Source organism: Pteronotus mesoamericanus, unplaced genomic scaffold, assembly GCF_021234165.1.
Source record: "Pteronotus mesoamericanus isolate MK-2021 breed Mesoamerican mustached bat unplaced genomic scaffold, CSHL_Meso_final contig_221, whole genome shotgun sequence".
NCBI classification, from domain to species: domain Eukaryota; kingdom Metazoa; phylum Chordata; class Mammalia; order Chiroptera; family Mormoopidae; genus Pteronotus; species Pteronotus mesoamericanus.
Genome location: NW_026555092.1, coordinates 10,347,960 through 10,370,086, shown reverse-complemented (window position 1 = coordinate 10,370,086; position 22,127 = coordinate 10,347,960). Strand labels below are relative to the sequence as shown.

At 44.6% G+C, this 22,127-nt stretch overlaps 1 protein-coding gene across 1 annotated transcript in view; it reads left to right on the top strand.

The window, feature by feature from the left end:
* CSMD2 (CUB and Sushi multiple domains 2) overlaps positions 1-22,127 on the top strand; it is a 547,845-nt gene that overhangs the window by 331,333 nt on the left and 194,385 nt on the right. Inside the window, exon 13 of the mRNA XM_054571941.1 lies at positions 255-437. Coding sequence (XP_054427916.1) covers positions 255-437 — 183 coding nt within the window. The remainder of the gene's footprint in view (positions 1-254; positions 438-22,127) is intronic.

Genomic DNA, 22,127 nt, shown 5'->3' with positions numbered 1-22,127 from the left:
CTATGAAGAATATAGATGCACCTTCCCAGAATGAAAACATCCAAGCACCTAAACACTTTACGTGGACACAGAGGCTTGGGCACTTGGTGGCCGGAAGGCCCAGGTTGCAGGGCTACTCATTAAAAACCTACCTGTGTCACTCTGAGTGCTGACTCAGGGCAGTGGAGCTGCCAAGCGTGTCACGGGGACCTCCAGCGCCACGACAGGAATGAAGTCACCTTTTGCCTCTGTGTTCTTGTCTTTCTGTCTTTCAGAGATCGAGCAGGGCAGCTGCGGCGACCCTGGCGTCCCTGCCTACGGCCGGAGGGAAGGCTCTCGCTTTCGCCACGGTGACACACTCCAGTTTGAGTGCCAGCCTGCCTTTGAGCTGGTGGGGCAGAAGGCAATCACGTGCCAAAAGAATAACCAGTGGTCGGCTAAGAAGCCAGGCTGCGTGTGTAAGTGAGCGGGAGGAGGCCACGTCGGGGTCTCCGCCAAGAGGCAGGGGTCCGTTCCTAGCTGGCCCAGGGGCCCCATCCACGGGACCCTTGCAGATGGTTAACTGCTTCACTCTGGTTGCTTTCTTCCGTTCCTCACAACCCTGCTGCTTGGGTCCTCCTTTCTGGCAGTAACGGGGACTGTAGCACTGAAAATGGTGGCTCTTGACATTTGGGGACCTTCTTCAATGCCATCTTACCCTCACGGGTAATCCTGGAGAGGCCACTGGGGCTTGGTCCCCCAGGCTCAGACCCAGGCATTTCCTCCTCACCCTGGTTGCCACCACTGACACCCGACAGTTGAGCCAGAGCAGAAGGGACTGGCAAATTTTTTACACTGTAGGCTCTGTACCAGCCTCCGAATACTGTAGGAGACCATAGCCTTGCCAGGGTATAAGTTTTCTCAAACTGCTTCCTCTTGGATCGGATTTAGGGAGGGGCGGGGATCAAGTTGTCTTTGGATTGTCTGTCTTCTGGCAAAAAGGTGGGAGTGGAGTGCTCTGTCCTACAGAGATAGCAAGGAGGCCTGTCCTCCTTCCTCTTAGGCGGTACAGTCATTCTTTCGGCGCAAGTAATACTTTTAAGTCCAGGGTCCCCTGGGTTTGGCGAGTGTGAGGGGGCTGTGTGTGGTCAGAGTGGTGCAGGCCTGGTCTCTACTGAGGAATCAAAAGATCCAGCCTCTCTGGGCTGTTGCCTCTTCTTTTCCCACCCCTCACCGCCCCCACCTTCTCCATCTCTTTCCATCTCTCTCTCAGGGAAGTGCAGGCCGCCTGAACCTCGGCTCTCCTCCCCCACCCCGGCGGGCTTCTCGGGACCTCCGGGTGCTTATGTTCGAGAACGGTGGTGGCCTCTCAGGGCTGGGGGAGGGAATAACCTGGGAGGCCAAAAGGGAACATCCGTGCTGACTGGGAGTGTGGTGTGTGAGTTGGTGAGTTGGGTCACGCGAGGGTGATTATACTTTTCAAACGAAAAAAAGAAGTCACTTTATTTGGTTTAACAAAGCATTTTTGATGACTTGTGAGTTTATGTAAAAATTCTTGCAGACGTTCAGAGATCAAATCTCTCTTAGATACACATTCAGCAAATCGCTCTTATTGAAAATAATAAAATTGCATGAAATCTGCCCATCTCTGTGGCCTGACATGGTTAGAATATAGTGCCTGACAGTGTGAGCCTCATAGCACCCTGCAGGCCAAGGGGACCTGTGGGCGCAGAGAGGTTAACAGGAAGCAAGCAGCGCAGGGCACGCAGGAACAGGGGGTCTGGTGGTCATAGAGACTGAACCGCAGGGCAGATTTGAGGCAGGACCTCAAAAGGTAAAAAGCACAGGCTGTGGGAGTCCTGGGTACCATGGGGGCTTCATCTCTGAAATCCAACTGCATAAAACAAGGCAGGGGAACTGGAAAGGGCCGGGCCTCTGGGACAGAGAGCTGGTAGGAAGGAAGTAGGTAGCAGAGCCAGCCAGCCACTCGGGAGCAGAATAAAATTCCCAGCCCCACAAACTGAGAGATGCAGGTAGCAGAACGCTACGGTGCGCTGGGGGCTTTCACTCAAGTCCCCCCAGAATTTACCTGACCCTTTGCCTCTTAGGAGTAGTTGTAGATTTTTCTAGAAGCTTCAGTGAGGGCAGAGGACCAGCAGGCCCTTTGTTTCCAGGAGCGAGGTCAGCAGCTTCCAAGGAGCTGGGCCCTGCTTACAGGCAGCTGGGGAGAAGAGGGCAGAGCTGTCCTGGCGAGCACCAGCCAGGGCTCTCTGTGGTTTCACATGAGGAAGGAGCCAGAGGCATGCTGATGAGAACTGTGGAGCAGGCCGCAGGCAGGCACCCTGGGGCCCAGCATGGCGCTTCTTCTGGGCTATGTGGGGACAGCATCCCCAAGGCACTGCCATCGCTCGAGTTTTTCTGGTCATTTGGATGTAACGGGACACAGCTTGAGTCTCAGGGCCTCCAGCTTCAGTGGTGGGGGCCAGAGCGCCCGCTGGCCCCACGCCTTCGCGCCACACAGCAGGGTCACATGTGTATGTCATGAAGGCGAAGGAGTGCCACCTGGCAGCGCTACTGAGTACCCAGCCCCTCCCAGGTGGGTGCTTCCCCAGGTCCTGGGCCCTGCCCAGGCTCACAGTCTGGTGAGCAGTGAGAGGACGGTGATGAAGAAGGTCCTGAGAAAACTGTGCTTTCAGACTCTGGAGACGTGTTCCTTCCTCCTAGCCCAGCTTCCTCACGGGCCAGGACATCCTCTCTCTGCATTGTGGTTTACTAATCTATCCCTTTTGGCTCTGAAAATTCTAAGCCTCTCTGATTACATTTATGGGGGAAAAAAAAAAAGAACCGTGACAAGAACCGTTCTCACATTTTCCACGATAAATGCTTGGAAACCAATTCCTAAAATGGGTCATTTACACAGCAGGTCAAACTTGGATGAAGGGATGATGTTAAACTTTGGTGTCCTGCTCCCGACCTCAGATCAAATATATGATAGCGTGTGAGCAAGGGAAAAGGGACAACATCTGTAAGCACCTATAAAAGTATGGAACGGTACAGTCAGTCTCTGTGCTTTATAAAGCGGCCCTAACTGGAAATGCAAAAGCACCTCCAGCAAAAGGCAGCTTAAGTAGCCTAAATTTCATCGCGCATTAGTCACAATAAATATTAATGCAACACCTAGCAAACACTACTGCTCCTTCCTTCTGAAAATTAGGGGTGGCATCGGGGAAATATTTTGATGGCTCAAATTTCCTTGAACAATTGTCCCCAACAAGTGCAAAGCAGTGCCTTGTTCTTCTCTTGAAACATTTTCTTCAAAGCCGCTCCTCCCCAGGGAATTGCCCTGCCGAGACTACACAAATGCACTCTTCCCTCACATTTCAGAACATTTTCCATAGCGAGCAGAGACTTCAGAATAATTGTGTTGGCTTTTGAGCTGCCCTCACAGTAGTAGATGCTCAATAGATGGTCTTTTTCATCCAGGTTTTAAAGAAGATGATGTTCTTACAGTGAAAAGCATTTTTGAAAGAAAAGATGGAGCCAGCTTCTTCTCTCTTACTCTCTCTTCCTCCCTGGTTAGTTCACATCTCCAGGGATCACTGCTCATAATCCGTTGGAAGTAGTACCGCTCTCCATCCACTCAGCAGAATATACTGAGTGTCTGTCCTGTGCCAAGTACCATGCGGTGGGTTCACAGCTCTTGAGTCCCTGTCTAGGAAATGGGCTCAGCCTGGCGCCCTGGGGAGAAATCTCTGACCAAGTTACACTTACTCTCCACCTCCCCCAAGTTCTGACATGTCACCTCCCTGTCTTACATAAGAGTAGAGAGCCTTTCCCGTACTCCCACATCCTTCCGTCCATCCAATGATTCCTCCACGACAAGAGATACAATAAGGAAGATACAAATAACTCTGATGGTGGGTAGTTTGCACAATACTTGATGCTTCAGTTGACAGGCTAGCGGAATGCTTCACACTTCATAAAAAAGCCAGGAAACCAATTATCAGTCCATTAGCAGCCACTTTCAAAAGGAAGTTACAAAGCAGCCTTCACCGGAGATATGCCAAGACTGCACAAATGCAAGCTTGCCTTCGCCATTTTGTAAACCTCCAGAGAAGGTGTGAATCCTAGTTGCTCAGTTCCTAATGTATATGGCATATGTGTGAAATGTGAAGGCAGGGCCTCCCGCGATGGATGCAGTGCAAGTGACAAATCGGCAGCTGAACCTTGCAAGACCAAGGAGGGAGAAGTGGGTCCTTGGGTGCTCTGAAGAAACGTCACAGACGGATACAGGGCTTGAGGTGGGCCTTGAAGAGCTGGGGACTGGAGTGGGGTAAAGGAAGGTGTTCTACACAGAGATGCTGTGAGAAATGGTCCTCTCCTAGTTCCCTCCCTACTACTCCTCTCTGAGAGCCTCCCCAGCCCCTCCTCTGGACAACACACACACACACACATTGCTGGAGAGAGGAGTGGATTGGATCATAGGGTCATCAGGATTCTTAACCTTATCACTACTGGCATTTTGGGCCAGATAACTGTTTGGGGGCAGGTTTTGTGCTGTAAGATGTTCAGAAGCCTCCCTGTTCTCTGCCCACTAGAAGGCAGTAGCGTGCACACTCACACACCTCCAAAGGTTGTCACCATCCTGGGGAAAACACCCCACAAGATTAGGAACCACTGGTCTAGGATAACAGTGTTAATCAAATTCTAAATATGAAGAAGTCAGGGCATTTGCAGTTTCACTGAGGCTATGATCAAACTCAAGGACCCATAGAACCATGGCAGTGAGAAAGTATAGGGTAAGGGGAGGTACTGGTATTTACTAAATGTTTTATGTCACTGAGAAGAATCCCCCTTCGTTACAACTTAATGGAATATTTATTCTCTCATCAGACAGGTGAAAACAAATTTCAAGGAGATGAGATGCTGGAGCCATGAAGTGATGGGTTCAAATTTGAACTGTTAAGGACAGAGCAGGCTCCTACTCCGATTCTTTCCTCTCTTTGATGCACCCGATTTCCAGAATCCAAGCGGTCATCTGCAGCAGGAAGGACAAGGAAGCTTTAGGACAATACTAGCATAGAATACGGAAGCATGGAAGCTAGGTGTTGGCTGAGTTACTCCCATGAAGTAATAGGGATGATTGGACTTAAACAAATTCACAAAGGCTACAGCCATAAGCTTTGTTAAAACTCTACCAGTGCTGGATACCTCCCAATATGTACTATAGCAGTGTAGAAGCCTTTTCCTCATTTTTTCTCATCCCTTCTACCCACCCATTTATCTATCCATCTTTCATTTATTGAATACCTGCTCTGTACAAAGTCAATTGCATAAGGGGCTATGACTCTTCCTGGTCAAATTCTAAGCTGGAGGGTCTCTGGGGAGGGTCCTGCCCAGGGAGGATGAAGCGGGGTTTCGTGGTGCCGTGCCCTGTACAAAGTGTATAACTCTTTCAAGAAGTACCTGGAGCTCCAGGGCTAGTACCCAACACAGGCTTCTGGTACTTTCTGTTTTTTAAAAGTTTAAATAAATTTAAAGGGTTGAGTAAATAAAATACTTTTTATTTCACTTCTTTAAACCAAAACTAATGTCAAATTTGACCATTCTATTTTGATCCTTACCCATGTACATACGTATTTCATGTGGTTTTAATCGAAGTGAACATACCATCTTGTGTGGTCTGTTTTAAGGTTCACATTATGTTGCATATCTTGCCATGCTACTGTATATCTTGCATAGTTATCATTCTTAATATTTGTGGAATAGTCTGTCTAGTAAATGGACCACAACTTAGTCAACCTATTACGTGCAGTTATGTTCTGTAGGGCTGTAGTGACTATCCTCATGCATATGGCTGGAGTTTTGGGGGTTTTATTTTTTCCCTTCTCTTCAATTACTCCCTTAGGATAAATTTCGGGGAGTGAGGTTTGTTGGGCCAGGGTAGAAACATTTTTATAACTCTTGATGTATATACTCTTTTTTTCTCTCTAGCATGATTGCTCTGGTTTTATTTTATTTTTTTTTCATTTTTATTGAATTTATTGGGATGACATTGGTTAATGAAATTATATAGGTTTCAGGTAGACAATTCTATAATAATAGTCATACATTGTATATTGTATAGTGTGTTCACCACCCAAACCCAAGTCTCTTTCCATCACTATTTATCCCCTTTTTACCCTCTTCTACCTCCCTCACCCCCCTTTCCTTCTGGTGAACACCATATTATTGTCTGTGTCTTTGAGTTTTGTTTTGGATTGTTGGGGGTTTTTTGGGGTTTTTTTTGTTTTTGCTTAATCCTTTACCTTTTTCTCTCGGCCCCCACCCCCTCCCCCTAATAGCTCTCAGTCTTATACTGTTCCCTTAAAGTGTCGTGCCAGTTTGTCATGCCAGCAACAGAAACTCCAAGGTTAAGAATAAGATTCATAACATACATGCCCTCCCCATTCAAAAACGTGGCCTATTTCTCTTTTATGTCCATGTCCTTTATAAATATAGCAACTTTGTGGTTTTCTTCCTAGAGTCCATATATATATATCACTCGTAACCTTTATCAGCATCGCCAAACCTCAATTATTTGTATGGCCTTTTAAAGATTGCTATTGTAATAGGTATAAGTTGACTATATCCCTACAGCACACCCTTGTCGACTTCTGCAAAGTGCCAAATGTTATGATAAGTGCCGCAAATTTAGAGATGATTTGGGCAGTCCTTGACCTCAAAGAGCTCACTCCAACATGAAGAAAGACATAATTATGTAAATTAAAGTGAGCTCTTGTGATTCCAAATGTACTCTTTTCAAGTAGAAAGCATTGGTCACGCAGACGCGTTGAGGGTCGCCCCCACGAAGATCCCTTCTTTTCTTTAATGCATATTCGCTGAGTGCGCGCGAGGCAGCAGCCCCGCTTCTCAGAGTGTGGACATACATCATCGCTGTTAGAATAGTTGGCCTGAAAGATGGCGGGACAGAGTTGGGGTCCTGGTGAACAAGGAGACATCGGAGGGGCAGTGCCGGATTCTGAGAGAAGCCATGGGGTTTGAGCCCGTGCCAAAGCGGGGTATGTTGACTCACGCAAACACGAGATGTGCACACATGCGCTGCCAGTCCGGGTACTTGGTTTGCAGTGGTTTCTAAAGGAGGTGGCTGATGTGAAATGTGTGTGATAGAAGAAGGGAGGTCAGGTTTGTGGACGTAGGCCCTGGAGAGAGACTGCTGGGTCCACATGGGCCAGAGGCATGAAAAGGGTGTCGGGGTTTCTGTCACAGGACCCTGGACAGAGACTGCAGCCGGGCCCTTCTCCAGGTCTGGGTCCACCTCTGTCTAGCAGTCCCTGTGTAACAACTGTCTGTACCGACATGTGGCCATGAAACTGCTGTGTTGGCCTTTTCCTTTCCAACTTGAAGGTGCTGCTGTTTCTGTATTGTGGATAGAAGCTCTTCGTGGTATTCAGCATACATACGTTCTCAATTCCTTGTTTTCCATTTGTTTTCCCCTTTCGCTAGCTTGCATTGTACCGTCTTTTACATTTTTATACAGACAAATCTCTCGCTAGGCTTTTTTCCTCTCATAGCTGACGAAGTTACCGTTCTGCCACAGATCTGAGAAGCAGTTTGTTCTATTTTGGGTTATTTCTCGGCAACTTGATTTTTTTAAAATATAATTTGTTAATCCATCTGGAGTTTATTTAGATGAATGTATAATATTGTGCAAACTATTATGTGGTTTTCCAACACAATTTATTAAGTAATTCATTTCCCTTTTGATTTGAGGGAAATGAATTGCTTTATCACATACTGGATCCTCAAATGGACTTAAGTCTATTTCCTGAGCCCCCCTTTGTTCTGCTGCTCTATTTCTATCGTAGCACTGGTATTGAAAAATTTTAATTGTTGTTTTATAATATGTTCTAATATCTGGCAGAGCTGGAAACGACTCCTTCCTCCCTTAATTATTTTCTCTTTCAGAACATTCATTGTTATGCTCATCTGTTTGTTGTTCAAGATTAATTTTAGAATCATTTTGTCAGAGGGGGGAAAAAAGTCCTATTGGGATTTTGTATGTGCACTCCTATTAAACTATAAATTAACTGGGGGAAAATAGGCATTTTACAAGACACAGCTTTCCATCTAGGAACATGGCATGTCACTCTTTGTTCATCTACTTTCACTTTTCTAAATATAACAGCTTTGTGATTTCCTTCATATAGGTCACACTCATTGCTTGCTACCTTTATTTTTAAATAGGCAAGTACTTTGTTCGCTCCCCTCCCACCGTGACCTCAGTGCCCTGTGCACAGGTGGAGCATGTCCCGTTTTCTCTCTTCTCTGTGGCTGAAGCCTGGCATTCCCTATAATATATAATCCCAGAGTTTTGGGACAAGTGCAATTTCAAGCAGCCTTTCTTTTGGCCTGGGAAATATGACCACAATAGCTAGAGTCCTTGGAATTGCCTTTCTCTAGTCTTTGGAGCCAGAGTTGGGATCAGCTGAGGTTTTTTGAAAGCATCAGCCTCAGTGAGCGGGGGCGGGTAATATTTGCGGGAACCGCTGGCGATCAGGGGCTAGGGCTGTCATAAAGGCCATGTGAGCCTCCTCTGCCGATGTGACAGTCTCCTCATTGCTCTAGGCTTCATTAAAGGTCCTGTTAACCCACAGGTGTCCCCAGGACAGAAGCAGGGAGTCTGGGCATTGCTTTGGTCCGAATTCATGTTTCAGGCCAATTCGTGGAAAATAAAAACAAGCCTGTGTAGTTCTGGGGTCCCCTTCCTCTTACCCAGCCCCCGAGCACCTGGACGCCAAAGAGCTGTGGTCTCAGTGTGCCAGGGATGGGCAGAGCTGGCGGGGCACAGTGCTCTGTGGATGGGCCCCCAGTAATCCAGAGGATCCTTTCCTTGGGCAGAAAGTCCACAGTGGTGGCTGGAGGTGGGGAGGGCATGATTCTGCTCCTGCCCTGGGGACAGGGCACTGCAGGCGCGGCTGGCAAGGGTAAGCTACAGCTGAGGGAGGCGCGGAGGGGACAGCTGGCCCTGGGTGAAGGGGTGGCTCATTAGGGTGGCTGTCATCATTTCCTAACAGAATGGCCAAGGAGGGAGAGTCAACATGTGCCCTACCAGGTCAATGCGGGTCATACAGCACTTGTTACATTTATTCTTAAACAGGAAGATACCCTACGGGGGAAGGCAGCTTCTGGGTTGAATCTGGCCCTCACCTGGGGCAACCAGGTCCACCCCTGCAGGGTGTCCCTGCCTAGCCAGAGACTGTGGTTTCAGAAGGAGCTTCATTCACAGCAAGGAATGGACAGGAAGTCAAGGAACAGAGCAGAAGTCCCGTCCCTGGACTGGGAACACACATGGTGGGGCAAGGGTGGCAGACAGGGAGGGTCCAGAAACTTTGTACGCTCGTGGATGAGCTGGGCTTCTCAGAAGCCCACCACCTGTTACTCTGTAGAGCCCCACGTACACCCGCCACCGCACTGGTTTGAGGGGGGTGGGACTTCCCCGTGACTGTCAGGCTTGGCTGAGCGTGGCTCAAGATCTGGCCATGAGATGGGAGCCTGTGGAATCAAGGTCTTCAGTATGGCTGGGCAGGGTCAGCCAGGCAGAGATGGGCTGGAGAGGTGGCTCACAGAGGAGGTGGCCAGCAGGGCCAAGGAAGTGGACCCAACTCTTATCCTACCAGGCCCCACACATTGGTTATCTTTAGTTTTAAATAGGCAGGAACCTCACAGGTGAGGGAGATGTCTTTGGTGGTCATGCCCCGTCCAAAATGGACCCAAACCCAGCTAATCATTAGAGTCATTCATGGGCTTTTTAAAATATAGATTCTGGCCTCATCCCCAGAAATTCTGATTCAGCAGGTCTGGGATGAGGCCCAGGAATTGTAATTCTAAAGTGTTCCTAGATAATCAGATGTTAGGTCACATCTGTGAACCACTCATGGAACACATACTGTGTGTCCGTTTGTATTAGGGGACTTTGGGGTCATTCCTGAGGGGTTTCGTCCCCTGACAAGAGACATGGGGCAGTGATGCACACAGTGATACGTCACTGCTGTGAGACTAGCCAGTCTGGAGCTGCCACGGCACAACTGTTACAACGGTGGGAGCCTCCTGGAGTCCCAGCAGCATTGGCCTCCGTGTTGATAACCTGACAAGGAATGGGATGCGAGGTCTTGGATTCTGACATCATAACGATGTTGTGATTGTCTGCCTCTTATTTCATTTGAATGCAACAGTCTGTGGAAGAGAGGGGCTGCTATGCACCTGGCCTTGGCCTCAGCACTGGGAGAGTAACAGACATGATTCTAACATGGTTCTTGCCTTGCAAGAGCTCGTAGTCTAGTGACAAGCACGTGCTTTTATTATAAAGTAGTCTTTGAATTATTGCAGTAATAGATGTGGCCTCAATGTTCTACCAGGGTATAGATAGAGGAAGGAAAACATATTCCAACTGGAAGATGCTCAGATTTCTTGGAGGATCATAGCACAGGCAAAATTTCAGCCCATACCAACCCAGGAATCTGTCCAGAACTCCACTACAAACAGGGCCCAGTGCAAAGGCCACACTCCTACGGCTAAGAGTCCTGGTCCAGTGCATGTGAGGACCACAGCTACCTAGGTGGAATGGGGGCTGGAAGAACCAACCAAGCCTCAGGGATCGGATCCAGGGCTGTGACCTCTGTGTGCAGGAGAATGGGATATATCTGACCTTATCACTTCAGCTTTCACCTTTGGAATCAGAACAAACAGCTCCTCTTCTCTCTGTAAAATTTTCAAAATTATGCCTATGCCAAGTGTATTCCCAGGGCCTTGACACAGACCGCGCCTTCTCTGCTGTGCCATGCAAGGTCTGACTCAGAGCTATCAAGGCGACAGAGTGTCACCAGCCAGGAGTCTGTTTGCACAGCTTCTGGCTCAGGCGCTGAGGCTTGAAGCACTACCGAGACCCATCCCTGTTGTGAGCCTCTGAGCAAATCCGTCATCTCACTTGATCAGATCAGTGCTGGCTGCTGTGGGTTCCTTGGGCTCCATGGTTCCTGGCATAGGCACTGCTTGCCTTCTCTAGCATTCGGCTTCCTAGGAGAGCCGTGGGTAACCTCTTTTTGGATTAGAGACTCCTTCTCCAGTCCCTTTGTACAAAGGCAGTCTTCTGGGGGCTCAGGAGATGGGCTGAGGAGGAGGGGTGCCGCCCAGCCTACCTGGGTAACTCCTGTCTTGCTCTGGGAGTCAGGTAAGGCTCACCAGGGTCTGGAAGGTCGCTCTGCCCAGCTAACTGTCAGCTCCCCGGCTCATTGTGAGTTCCCTGGAAGGAAGTCCAAACATATTTCCTTATGATCTTGGTGAGCAGCCACTAAGTGCCGTTTTTCAGTCCAGAAGAAGAGAACACTCTAGAAAGAGGAAATAGCGTCACCAAGACATGGAGTTACCCTTGCACATTTGTAGAGCTATTCTAATACAGCTGGAATATAGGGGGCAGCAGGAGGTGGAAAAATTAAGATTAAAAAGATTGGCTTGAGTTTTTGAGAATCTTTTCTGTCCTTTGGGGGAGTTTGGGCTTTACCCTCTGTACAATAGGGAGCCTTTAAAGAGTTCCAATCAAGGATATACCATCGTGAAAATTTGTGATTTACAAAATTCACTCTGAAGCCAATATGGAGGATGGATTCAAAGGGAGTGAGATTTAAGGCCGGAAAACCAGGTAGACAACTGCCGTAGGAAGAGTGACTCTGCTTAACGGGGGCCATAATGAGGATGTGACAAGTCCAAGAGATGTTGAAGAGATAGAATCAACAGAAGCTAGTTGCTGATTGGATATGGGATTGAGGGAGAAGGAGCTGATATATCTTACTTAGGCAACTGGATATTGTCATTCATGAAGATAAGGAATGAAGGAGACTCAGGAAAATAGATAAAGCGTTCAATTGCGGACCTGCGTCTCAGGCGCCCGTGGGATCACCAGTAGAGATGTCCATCAGTTTCACACCAAGTCTGGAATGCGCAGAGGGTCTGGGCTGCCAGCAGTTATTTGTGCGGCACTGGTGGAAGGAGGGAGGGGAGGGGAGGGAGAGGGAGGCACAGGGGAAAGCGCACAACTCAGTGAGGGCAGGTCTGAATCATTTGCTGAAGCCAGGGAACATTCCAGATCCCAGAATCTAGGAGAACCAGGTTTGGGGGGAAAGGCTAGCAGTTCAGTTTTGGACGTATTTAGTTTAGTCTCCATAATAAAATCCAACCTCCTTCTCGTTGTCTAAAACCCATCCTCTCCAGTTCATCTCTTGTTCCTCGCACCGTGGTTCACCTTGCTCTTGTCACGCTGGCCTCCCTTCCACCCTTCACATATGCCAAGCCCAGTCCCTCCTTAGGGCCTTTGCACCTGCAGTCCCCCCCAGCTGCAGTAATCTTCCCTTAGGGTGTCTGGCTCCTTACCATCAGGCCACCTGCTCAGAGAGGCCGTTGCTGACCCCGTTATTGATAGGAGGCCACCTCCACTCCATTCACTTTGTTTTCCCTTTGTCCTGTCTTGCGTTCTTTGTCACCTACTAGAATGTAAACTTCCGGAGGCCGAGCACTTGCTTCTCTTCTTGTGGGTTGCCCACCCGTACCTAGAGCTGTGACTGGCACACAGCAGGTACTCCATTAATACTTGAGCTAGGAGGAGATGTTCCAGAGTTTCAAAGACCACGGGCTATATAGGTCTGGAGCTTGGAAAAGAGGTCTGTACATAAGGAGTCATGTGTGGGGTCGGGTACTGTAACGAGCATGCAAGTGTACAAGGGTGATCCTGAAACAGATCCTTTCGTGGTCCCAAATGTAAAATTCGGGTGGTAGGGGAAAGCTTTCAAATGACTGCAGGGGCAGCCAGGAAAGACAGAATTCTGGAACACAGAATGCAAGTGTTTCAGGAGCATGGGAGGGATCAGCTCTGGTCAATGCCCTACTACGGGAACGCAGGACCCCAGCCCTCAGCTGTGCCTACCTGGGAGATGGGGATTGGACAGCCTCCCCCACCAAAAAAAAAAAAAAAAAAAAAAAGAAGGAAGGAATGCAAACGCTTGAACACAACCCATGAGTTTTGTAATTCAGTAAAAAGACATACTGTGTGCCTAGGAAATGCATGACCAGCATAGTCCATTTATCCCTCATGCTCCTTTTGGAATGTGTATGAGTTTCTAACAGGCATCCGCGGTATTTTCCTTAAAGAGAATGAAGGCTTAACGTAATCAGATTTATAAGAATGAGCCCTGCTGGGTGGCCAGTTTCACCCCTCATGCATGTGACCTTGCAAACCTTGCACAGCTCCTATGGGCCCAATGAAGTTGAATGATAACTCAACATTTCCAGTGCCAGAGATGATGTTAAGATAACACAGATGAAAATTAACATACACTGAGCTTTTGTGCAGAAAGAGACGGAAGAGATTCAAAGGTGGATTTGTGAAGCCTCTGCTTCCAGCTCAGCTGTAGCATTCGTGAGCAGAGCTGCCTCAGTTTACTTGTCCAGAGACACACAACAAAGCAAGAATAATCTCATTGGGCCTCTCCTGCTTGAGTGAGCACTGCCGGAGAAAATCACCCAACCAGGCAAATTGGCGCTGCTACAAATTCATGGTCACCAATCTCAATCAAGCTGCAGCAGTGCCTAGCAATCCATCTGTGTTTCTCAAGTCAGTCTATTCTCCTCTTCTGCGTGGAAGCTATTTCAAGCATTCTCCACCCTCCAGCCCATGAACAGCCCCCCTCCTCACCTCGCACTGGAGAATGACCTTGGCTCCCACCTCAAAGGCAACATCTTCAACCTCCAAATACAAAGACACCAAGCCTGCAGGTCATCCCTGTCCCCATCCTTCCTCTTACCTTCCCACCTTTTGCAACAGAGATGCTCACTCCTCTCCCCCGTCAAAAACCAATCCCTCTATACATTGTGCATCCCATGTAGGCTTTAGATCCAGGACCTTCAAACACCTTAAAATTCACCCTAGCATGAAATGCCACATAGTACTCACTCGCACACTCTCACACATAATTGAAACATACGATTCACAAACAGTACTTACCTATTACTACTTATGATGCACTTAAATATTTTCCATCCTATTTTTTGTTGTTGTTGTTAGCATCCAGCTCATGACCCACCACATCTCTTTCATGATCAGTCACTAATGGACTGCAACCCCCTGTTTCAAAAGTTTTACTATAGATTCTCCTTCACCTCCTACCTTCTTGGAACCTCATGCCTTGTGGAATCAGCCTCCTGTCTCTTCAGCCTCTCTCCTCCTGCCAAACCCTTCTCATCAACATCTACATTTTCTCAGGTCTCTCATCTTAAAAGTGAAGGTCTTTCTTCACACCCCACAGCTCCCTGCCCGTTCTCGAAGACTCTCTTTCGCATCCAGACTTTTTAGGCAGAATGCCTTCCCTGGCTACGTCCATTCCTCACCTCCCAGTATTCTGTCACACCATCCATTTTGACCTCGGTGTTAACCTCCCTAGAAATTGCTGCCACCAAGGTCCTCAATGAGTCTCTTGTTGCAAAAAAATCCAGTGGGTTGTTTTCCATCCTCCTCATATACAGATGCACAGTTGTATTTCAGAACAAATAACCCTTCCTCCTTCTGGAAATCACTCTCCTGTTTTCCCTCCCAGCTCTTGGCTGCTCTGTGTCCATCTGCCCTGCCAGCTTCTCCCCATTCTTTTGCAAGTTTCCATGCATTGTCATTGCCAACTTGATAACCCCATTGTTTGAAGTTTTTGTTTTGTTATATACTGTACATTTTCCCACATCTTTATTGACCACCTTTATTCTTTTGTTAGTCACCTCTTAATTTTCTTGGCCCATATTTCTGTTTTGAGGGTTTATCTTCTTACCAAATTGTAGTTTGTTATATGTTAATCATAGTAAATACTTAATTTTAATAATATGCAAATACTTTCTCTTCAAACATTTTTCTTTCTGTAATTAAAATATCGTTTCCTTTATGATGTCTAACTTGGGTATAATGCTAAGAAAGTACTGTCCGTACCTCTGAGATCATACAAATATTTCTCACATTCTAGTACGTCTGTGGTGCATCGAGCGAGGTGTGGATCTAATTTTTCTACAACTTGGTAGCGATCTGTCCAGGCATACTTTATTAATCAATCAACCTTTACCCTGCCATTTGAAAAGCCCCTTTTATCGTATACTTAATTTTTATATGTCCATATTCATTTCTGAACTTTCTTTTTTGGTTCCATTGATCTCTCACGTGAAGCTAATACAATACAGATTTTATTATTATAGCTTTTTAATATGTTTCTATATCTGAACTGGCAAGTCCTCCTTTCACTGGAAGAACGAAGGTCTGTTTGTTGAGAGCTTGGGCTCTGGAAACAGCTGGACTGGTTTCATGTCGCAGCCCCATCACTTACATGCTTTGTGACTGTGGGCAGTTGGACTTAGCTTCTGCATCTGTAAAATGGGGATAATAATGGTATCTACCACAGAGAGCTGCTGTGGGGGTTAATGAGTTCAGACATACGACACTCTTGAAATGCCAACTAGTCCCTCATGTTATTATTTCTTAGCTCTCTCAAGGGGAGCTTGACTGTTTTTACCTGTTTATTCCAGCAGATGGATCTTAAAAATAGTTTTGAGTTCCAGGGGAACAGGAGGGGTTGGCATGAGTCTTGCCGGGAATCATGTTAAGTTATTTGAGGATAATTGTCATCTTAACCATATAAAGTCATCATCCACGAAAATAGTTTATGTCTCCTTTAAAATTTTTTCTACCTCTCAATAAATTGTTGTTCACCACCCAAAGGCAAACCATCTTCCATCACCATATACAGTGGTGTATACTGGGCACAAAATGCAATATACAGATCATGTATCATAGAAATGTGCACTTGAAAACTATTTGATTTTGCCCTGGTCGTGTGGCTCAGTTAATTGGAGTGCTGTCCTGTACACCAAAAAAGTTGCAACTTCTATCCCAGGTCAGGGCACATAACTAGGTTGTAGGTTCTGTCCTGGGCTTGGGGTGCATATGGGAGGCAACCAATAGATGTTTCTGTCTTACATCAGTGTTTCTCTCTTCTTTTTTTCTCTCCCCCCCCCCCGCCCCACTTTTCTCTCTAAAATCACTAACTATATCTTCGGGGGAGGATTAAAAAAAAGAAGAAACTATATGATTTTATTAATCAACATCACCCCAATCAATTTAATTTAAAAATAGTGTTGTTTCCATTATATAGATCATGTGCTTTTTTTGTTTGTTTGTTTTAGGGCTGAATTTGATCTGCTAGCACTTCGCACATAGGATTTTTTTTTACACTGTAGATGTGTTGGTGTGTGAGTAGGTAGATGTGAATATGTGTATCATACATAATTTTTGTAAGAGTATTTGTATCAAGATTAATTTTTTTGGTATTGCTATTATAGTCTGTTTAAAATTTTAAAGCTCTAGCCATGAAACCACTTATTCCCTAAGTATTTTCCAGTTTTCTCAAGTTTTTCTCTTCTCACAATTTTGGTAATTCAGAATTTCCTAAGAGGTTCTCCATTTTGTCAATATTTCAAATGTATTAGTATATTATATATACTAATCTTTTACAGTTGACTTATCTCTTTAGTTTATTATCCTATCTGTGTTTCTATATCTTCTCTTTTTATTTCTTGAGTACACCAATGAGAATTTTATCTTTTATTGATCTTTTTAGCTATTTTTTGTGCTTTTATCTTTATTAAGTTTATTCTCCCTTCTCTCCTTAATGTTGTTAAGTTGATCTGTTACTTTTTGAGTTTAAACACTCATTTCATTTATTTTATTTAATTGTTGTTTAATAATAAATAGGGCTATGAATTTGCTTTTAAATATGGCTTTGGCCCAGTATTGTCGTCATTATTAAAGTTGTCTATACTGGCAGCTTTTGTTTCCTCTCTGAACTCAAGAACTTGTTTAGGAAAAGATTTTATCAATTTTCAAGTGATTAGAATTTTTCTTTGTTATTTCATTATTGACTTCTAGTTTATTTGCAGTGAATAGAAAATATGCCCCAGCAGTTTTTGCTTTGTGGAGGAATTTGTAGAGATTTCCTTGCAGCCTAATATAAAGTCTACTTCTGTAATATTTCATGAGCACTTGGAAATAAGGTGATGTTTCTGGTTTGAAGTTACAGAGTCTAATATAGCACATGTACACTCACAGTACTTTACAGATCCTCTCTATTTTTATTTATTTTTGGCTTCAGATGAACATTTTTTCCAATACTTATATATTTTTAAATAGTTCATTTTGTCTCTTTTGGTGCTTTTGGGCATAATATATCATAACTGTCATATCTTTATTTTGAATGTGAGCATCATCCATTTTTAAAATATCATCTTTGGATTTTGTTTTGCTCTGCCAGTCCTCTAGAAATTGAATTACCATTTTGAAAGCAGTGAAGCCAGCAGGGATAACACCAGAAGAAGATATAGTTAAAGAGGGCTTTTCAAAAAGCTCCTTGTATTTATTTATTTTTCCTTACTGGGGGACATTTTCATTTGCTTTTCTTAGAGAGAGAGAGAGAGAGAGAAGGGAGAATGAGAAACACCAATGCAAGAGAAGCACCGATTGGCTTCCTCCCTACACCTCCATACCAGGGGTCCATGTCTGGACAGGGGATCATACACATCCGAACGGGGGGTCACATGCACCCACACCAAGACCAGGGATGAACCCCCATCCTCAGTATGTGCCCTGACTGGGAATCAACCTGCAACCTTTTGGTTATGGGATGACCCTCCAGCCACTGAACCACACCGGCCAGGGCTTTAAAAAAAACTCCTTTTATTTCTACTCAAGATCATATTAAGTAACAACCTGATATTATGCACAATTGTACATCACTTATTAATGAGTTTCCTACCTTTATTATTTTTCAAAAGTCTGAGCCATGTGAGAGCCCTCTAATTTAAAGGGTTATCCAAGGTCAAGATCAATCTGCAAAACCTGGTAACTACTTCCCAAGTGGGAACACACCTCATTTTCCCTCTTTCAAACCAGACGATGGATGGGGATGAGATCCAATCACAGCACTTTTGGTTTTCCTAATGTGGAGAATTAAACTCTGTTCTCTAACAGAAATGGTCCAGTGTAACATGTAAACATATGTTTCCAGTGTGAGACCTTTGTAACACAACATATGCTCCCTTCCCCTGACCTTGTTGGAACAAGTTTGTTACCTCTTGGAATGGAAGATCCAGCTGTAGGGACACCTTCCTTTTCTATTAGTGTCCGTTTATCAGCTCTGAGTCTCTCTAGGTGCAAAAATGAATGTTTCTTGGTATCTATCCACCAGAGTCGGCCTGAAAAAAAGGATCTCCCGTGAGTTTGATATTATCCAAGGGTCTGATACATTAAAACTCCTCCGTGTGTGTGTGTGTGTGTGTGTGTGTGTGTGTGGTTTGTATTTGCCTCCACCAGTAGTTCTCAAACCCTGGCTGTGCATTTGTGCACACCTGGGAAGGTTCTAGACTCTGTGATGGCCTGGGCACTGGTGAATTTTAACATTCTCCTCAAGTGAAGTCCGAGCTGCCTTGGTCCGTTCCCGTATTTATTTTAAGCCTTGTGTCCTGTCCCAAAATGAGGGTCATGTTTTACTAGGATAGATTAACCTATATGCATTCATTATTATAAATAATTTGGGGGGGGTTGTTTTAGCATTTTACCTTGCATGTTTCCTCTTTTTACTTCTTTGGTGTTTCCTTTAAATTCCTTTTTATTTTTAACTTTTTAATTTTTGCTACATTGACCACTATGCTTTTTCCCCTTTGATAATTTTGAAGATAAACTACTTTGTCGCCTATTACTAATTATATGTAATATCTTTTAAACCATGCTTTAACCTACAGTTCTCAAATGAACCAGAGAAACTATGTAACAGAATTTTATTATAAGCTGAGGAAATTAGCATAGCTCCTTCCTCCCACTTTATTCTTTATATCAGTATAATCTGCAATATTTTACCCTGGGATTTGGGCAGGAGTAATATCTTATATCTTCTCTTCCAAAGAACAATTGGTAAACTTGCATTCTATTTTATAACTATGTTTATAGCAATTATTTAGATTCTTTACTATGTGGTTTATTTGCTTGTTGCCAATGCTTTTTAAAATTTTTATTAACCATAACTTTCCCATACTTGAGTTCTTCATTTTGATTCATCTCTTGGTTCAGGAGAAAACATCTTCAAGTGGCTTTTTATGGGTGTTATGTGAGTAATATATTTTTGAGGTCTTTATTATTGGGAGCTGTTATCTTTGTTGTTTAACAACTTGGCTGGGTCATACTCTTTTCTACTCTAAATTACATAGGGAGGGATCTGTCCTGCGCCTGAGAGAAATGCGTTGAGGAGCATGCCACGGTATTTCCTCTGGTTTCCAGAGCCGATACAGGTGTCCACTTAGTTTTACAGACTTTGGTCAATTCGGTCATTTGGGCTTTGAAACGGGATGGAGATATTTCATGTCACCATCTCTTCAGATGTCATCAGCCATTAAATACTCATTGATTCATTCAGCAAATATCGATTGAGCTCCTAGTGTGCCAGGCATTGTGGGAGCCATTAAGGATTCAGAGAAATCACAAGATTTCTACTCTCCTGGAGCATATATGTATGTGTTGGGAAGAAGGAAGGACAGACCATAAACAAGTGAACAAGATAATTTTAGAGAGTGATAGGTAGAACTGCCATATATAGCCGCTCAGAGTGGTACCCCTGGAGCTTTACAACGTAGAAAAAGGCTATAAAGTGAAAAAGAATAAAGTGATAGAGTGATGGGGTTGGGGTGGAGACTCTAGTGCTGTTAATTAAATTCTCCTCTGCAGCAAATCCATTTGCTCGCATGCTTACAGTTCCCCTGATGATATTCCCTCCGAAACCATGGTGCTTTCTTTGTCTTCAATTCACTGTGTTGCTGTTCTACAGAGGCAGGCCACGTGATTTTTTTTTCTCTTCTGTCTTCAAGGTAGTTATCTCTGTTAGGTTAGGATTCCTCATTATTCGCATTATGCTCTAGCTGGATGACCACAAAGCTGGAGATGGGATAGCTGTGTGAGGGCATCCATGTCCAGCCTAGAGCCCCCAGTTCAGTGTAGATGTAATGGTTGGGGTCAATAGCTGGATCTTCAGCCGGTTCTAAGAATACCACCAAGGACACCGCTGTTAGACTTAAGCCCAGCGGGCTTATTAATGTTCCCATATTGGGAGACAGTGTTGACGGCCAGCTCAGAGCTTGGCCCCCGGAGTCAGACGGGTTTTAATTTGCGTGGATTTGCGTGGATTTGAATTTGCTATTACCATTGACTGGATGCCCAGCCCTGGCCAGTTCCTTAACCTCTGTGTGCCTCAGTGTCTTCCTCTTTAAAGGGGGTTAATGACAGTACCTACCTAGTAGTGTTATTGTGACAGTTACATTGAGCAATTGATGGAAGTGCCTAGGCCAGCGCCTGCACTTAGTAAACCGCCAATAATATATAAGAATAATTACCACTAACTATATCTTGTGTTGCCTTAAAGCTTTTCCATATCCTTCTTTCCCCTAGACTCAAACTCAGTCTCTCTACTTCATAAAAGACAGAGGTTACAAGGGGGGAAGCTGAATGTGCCAAGGGATCAGGTTTGCTCTGCTGAACTTGACAACAGGGCTTCGTGTAGCAGTTTGAACCTGATGCGGGAAGGGGAAGCTGGGTGGAGCCGGGGAGAGGAACGAGAAACTCAGCAGAGGGGTCAAACGGTTCACTTTGACCATTTGTTTGACTTGTTCCGTGTTTTTCCTTTTTTGCAAACATGATTTTATTATTTTTTCACCTTTACTTTATTCTAATTAATAAGTCAAATATTTAATTTACTTCAATTTTAATATTATTAACACCAGACATCAATATAAATGTTATAAAGGGATTTAAATGTTTGTCCATATTTGTTTTTACCTTCTTTATACTTTTATTTATATATTAAAAATGTTTAGAATGAGCCTCTATCATTTTTGCAGTCAGAAAAATTAAATACTGTTTCATTTTGATAAAATATCACCCACAAACCTATTACTGTAATACAGTTTTTATTTGGGGTTCATGTCTCATCTTTACCCATATATAAATAAATATCCAAGAGCTATAATCAAAAGTGTGCATATAATTTTATGATCTACCATTTTACTTAGAATGATGTTTAACATTCTCCTTTCTACAGGGTCATATTTATCACCTTAATAATTGTGTTCAAACTGCATCACATTAAATGTTACAATATACCTCACATTATAGAACTGACATATAGGTTGTTCACATTTTTTCTCTGTAATTAAATTATATCACTATAAACATCTTTGTCCATGTGGCTCTTTTTCTTTTGAATTAATTCCTAGAGATTACTGAGGCCGAATATTTGAATAGTTTTTTGGCTGTTGATGAGAATTCATGTACTCCTTCCAAAAGGATTATGTCAGCTTTACACTCCAACTGGCAATAAATACATATGAGTTTCCATGAAGCCTCAGCAATATTGGGTTGTATATTTTTATTTATTTTTTTCTAGTGAAATGGACTGTGTTTACATAAAAATTCTATTTTTTCACATATGAATCCTCTGAGCACACTCTTTGCTCATCCTGGTGAGACTCTTATACAATTAAAAAGCTCTAATTCAATACTGGTATTTGCCTTTGGCATAGTTGTTACAATTACTTTTTTTTCCATGTTATTATTTCTTTTTTAATTTTGGTTCAGTGTATTTATTTGTTTTTCCATTTGTAGCACTTTCCTTGCCTCAGCCTCGTTCTGGGGTCTGTTAGTCACTGGCATGAAAAGGGTTTAAAATGAGGGTTCTCAGGGATGTGGATCCTTCGGGTACAACAGGAGGGATGGGAGGAAGTGGCCAGGGCACCGAGACGAGACACTGTCACCTTCCTCCCCGGGCTCCTTCTGCAGCTTCGGTCATTGAAAGGTGGTGCGGACCTGGCATCTCCTTAGCACAGTTTTGTAACTTTGAGGTTGTAGTTTGAGGTCTCCGGGGCACACCGGTCGCTTCCCACCAAAATGTTTAACGGAGAGCGATGGACTCAGGATATGTCCACCTGGTTACCACCTGGGGGGGTCACCTCAGCTAAGAGGACTGGGCACTGTGACTACACTTGGGCTTGAGTGG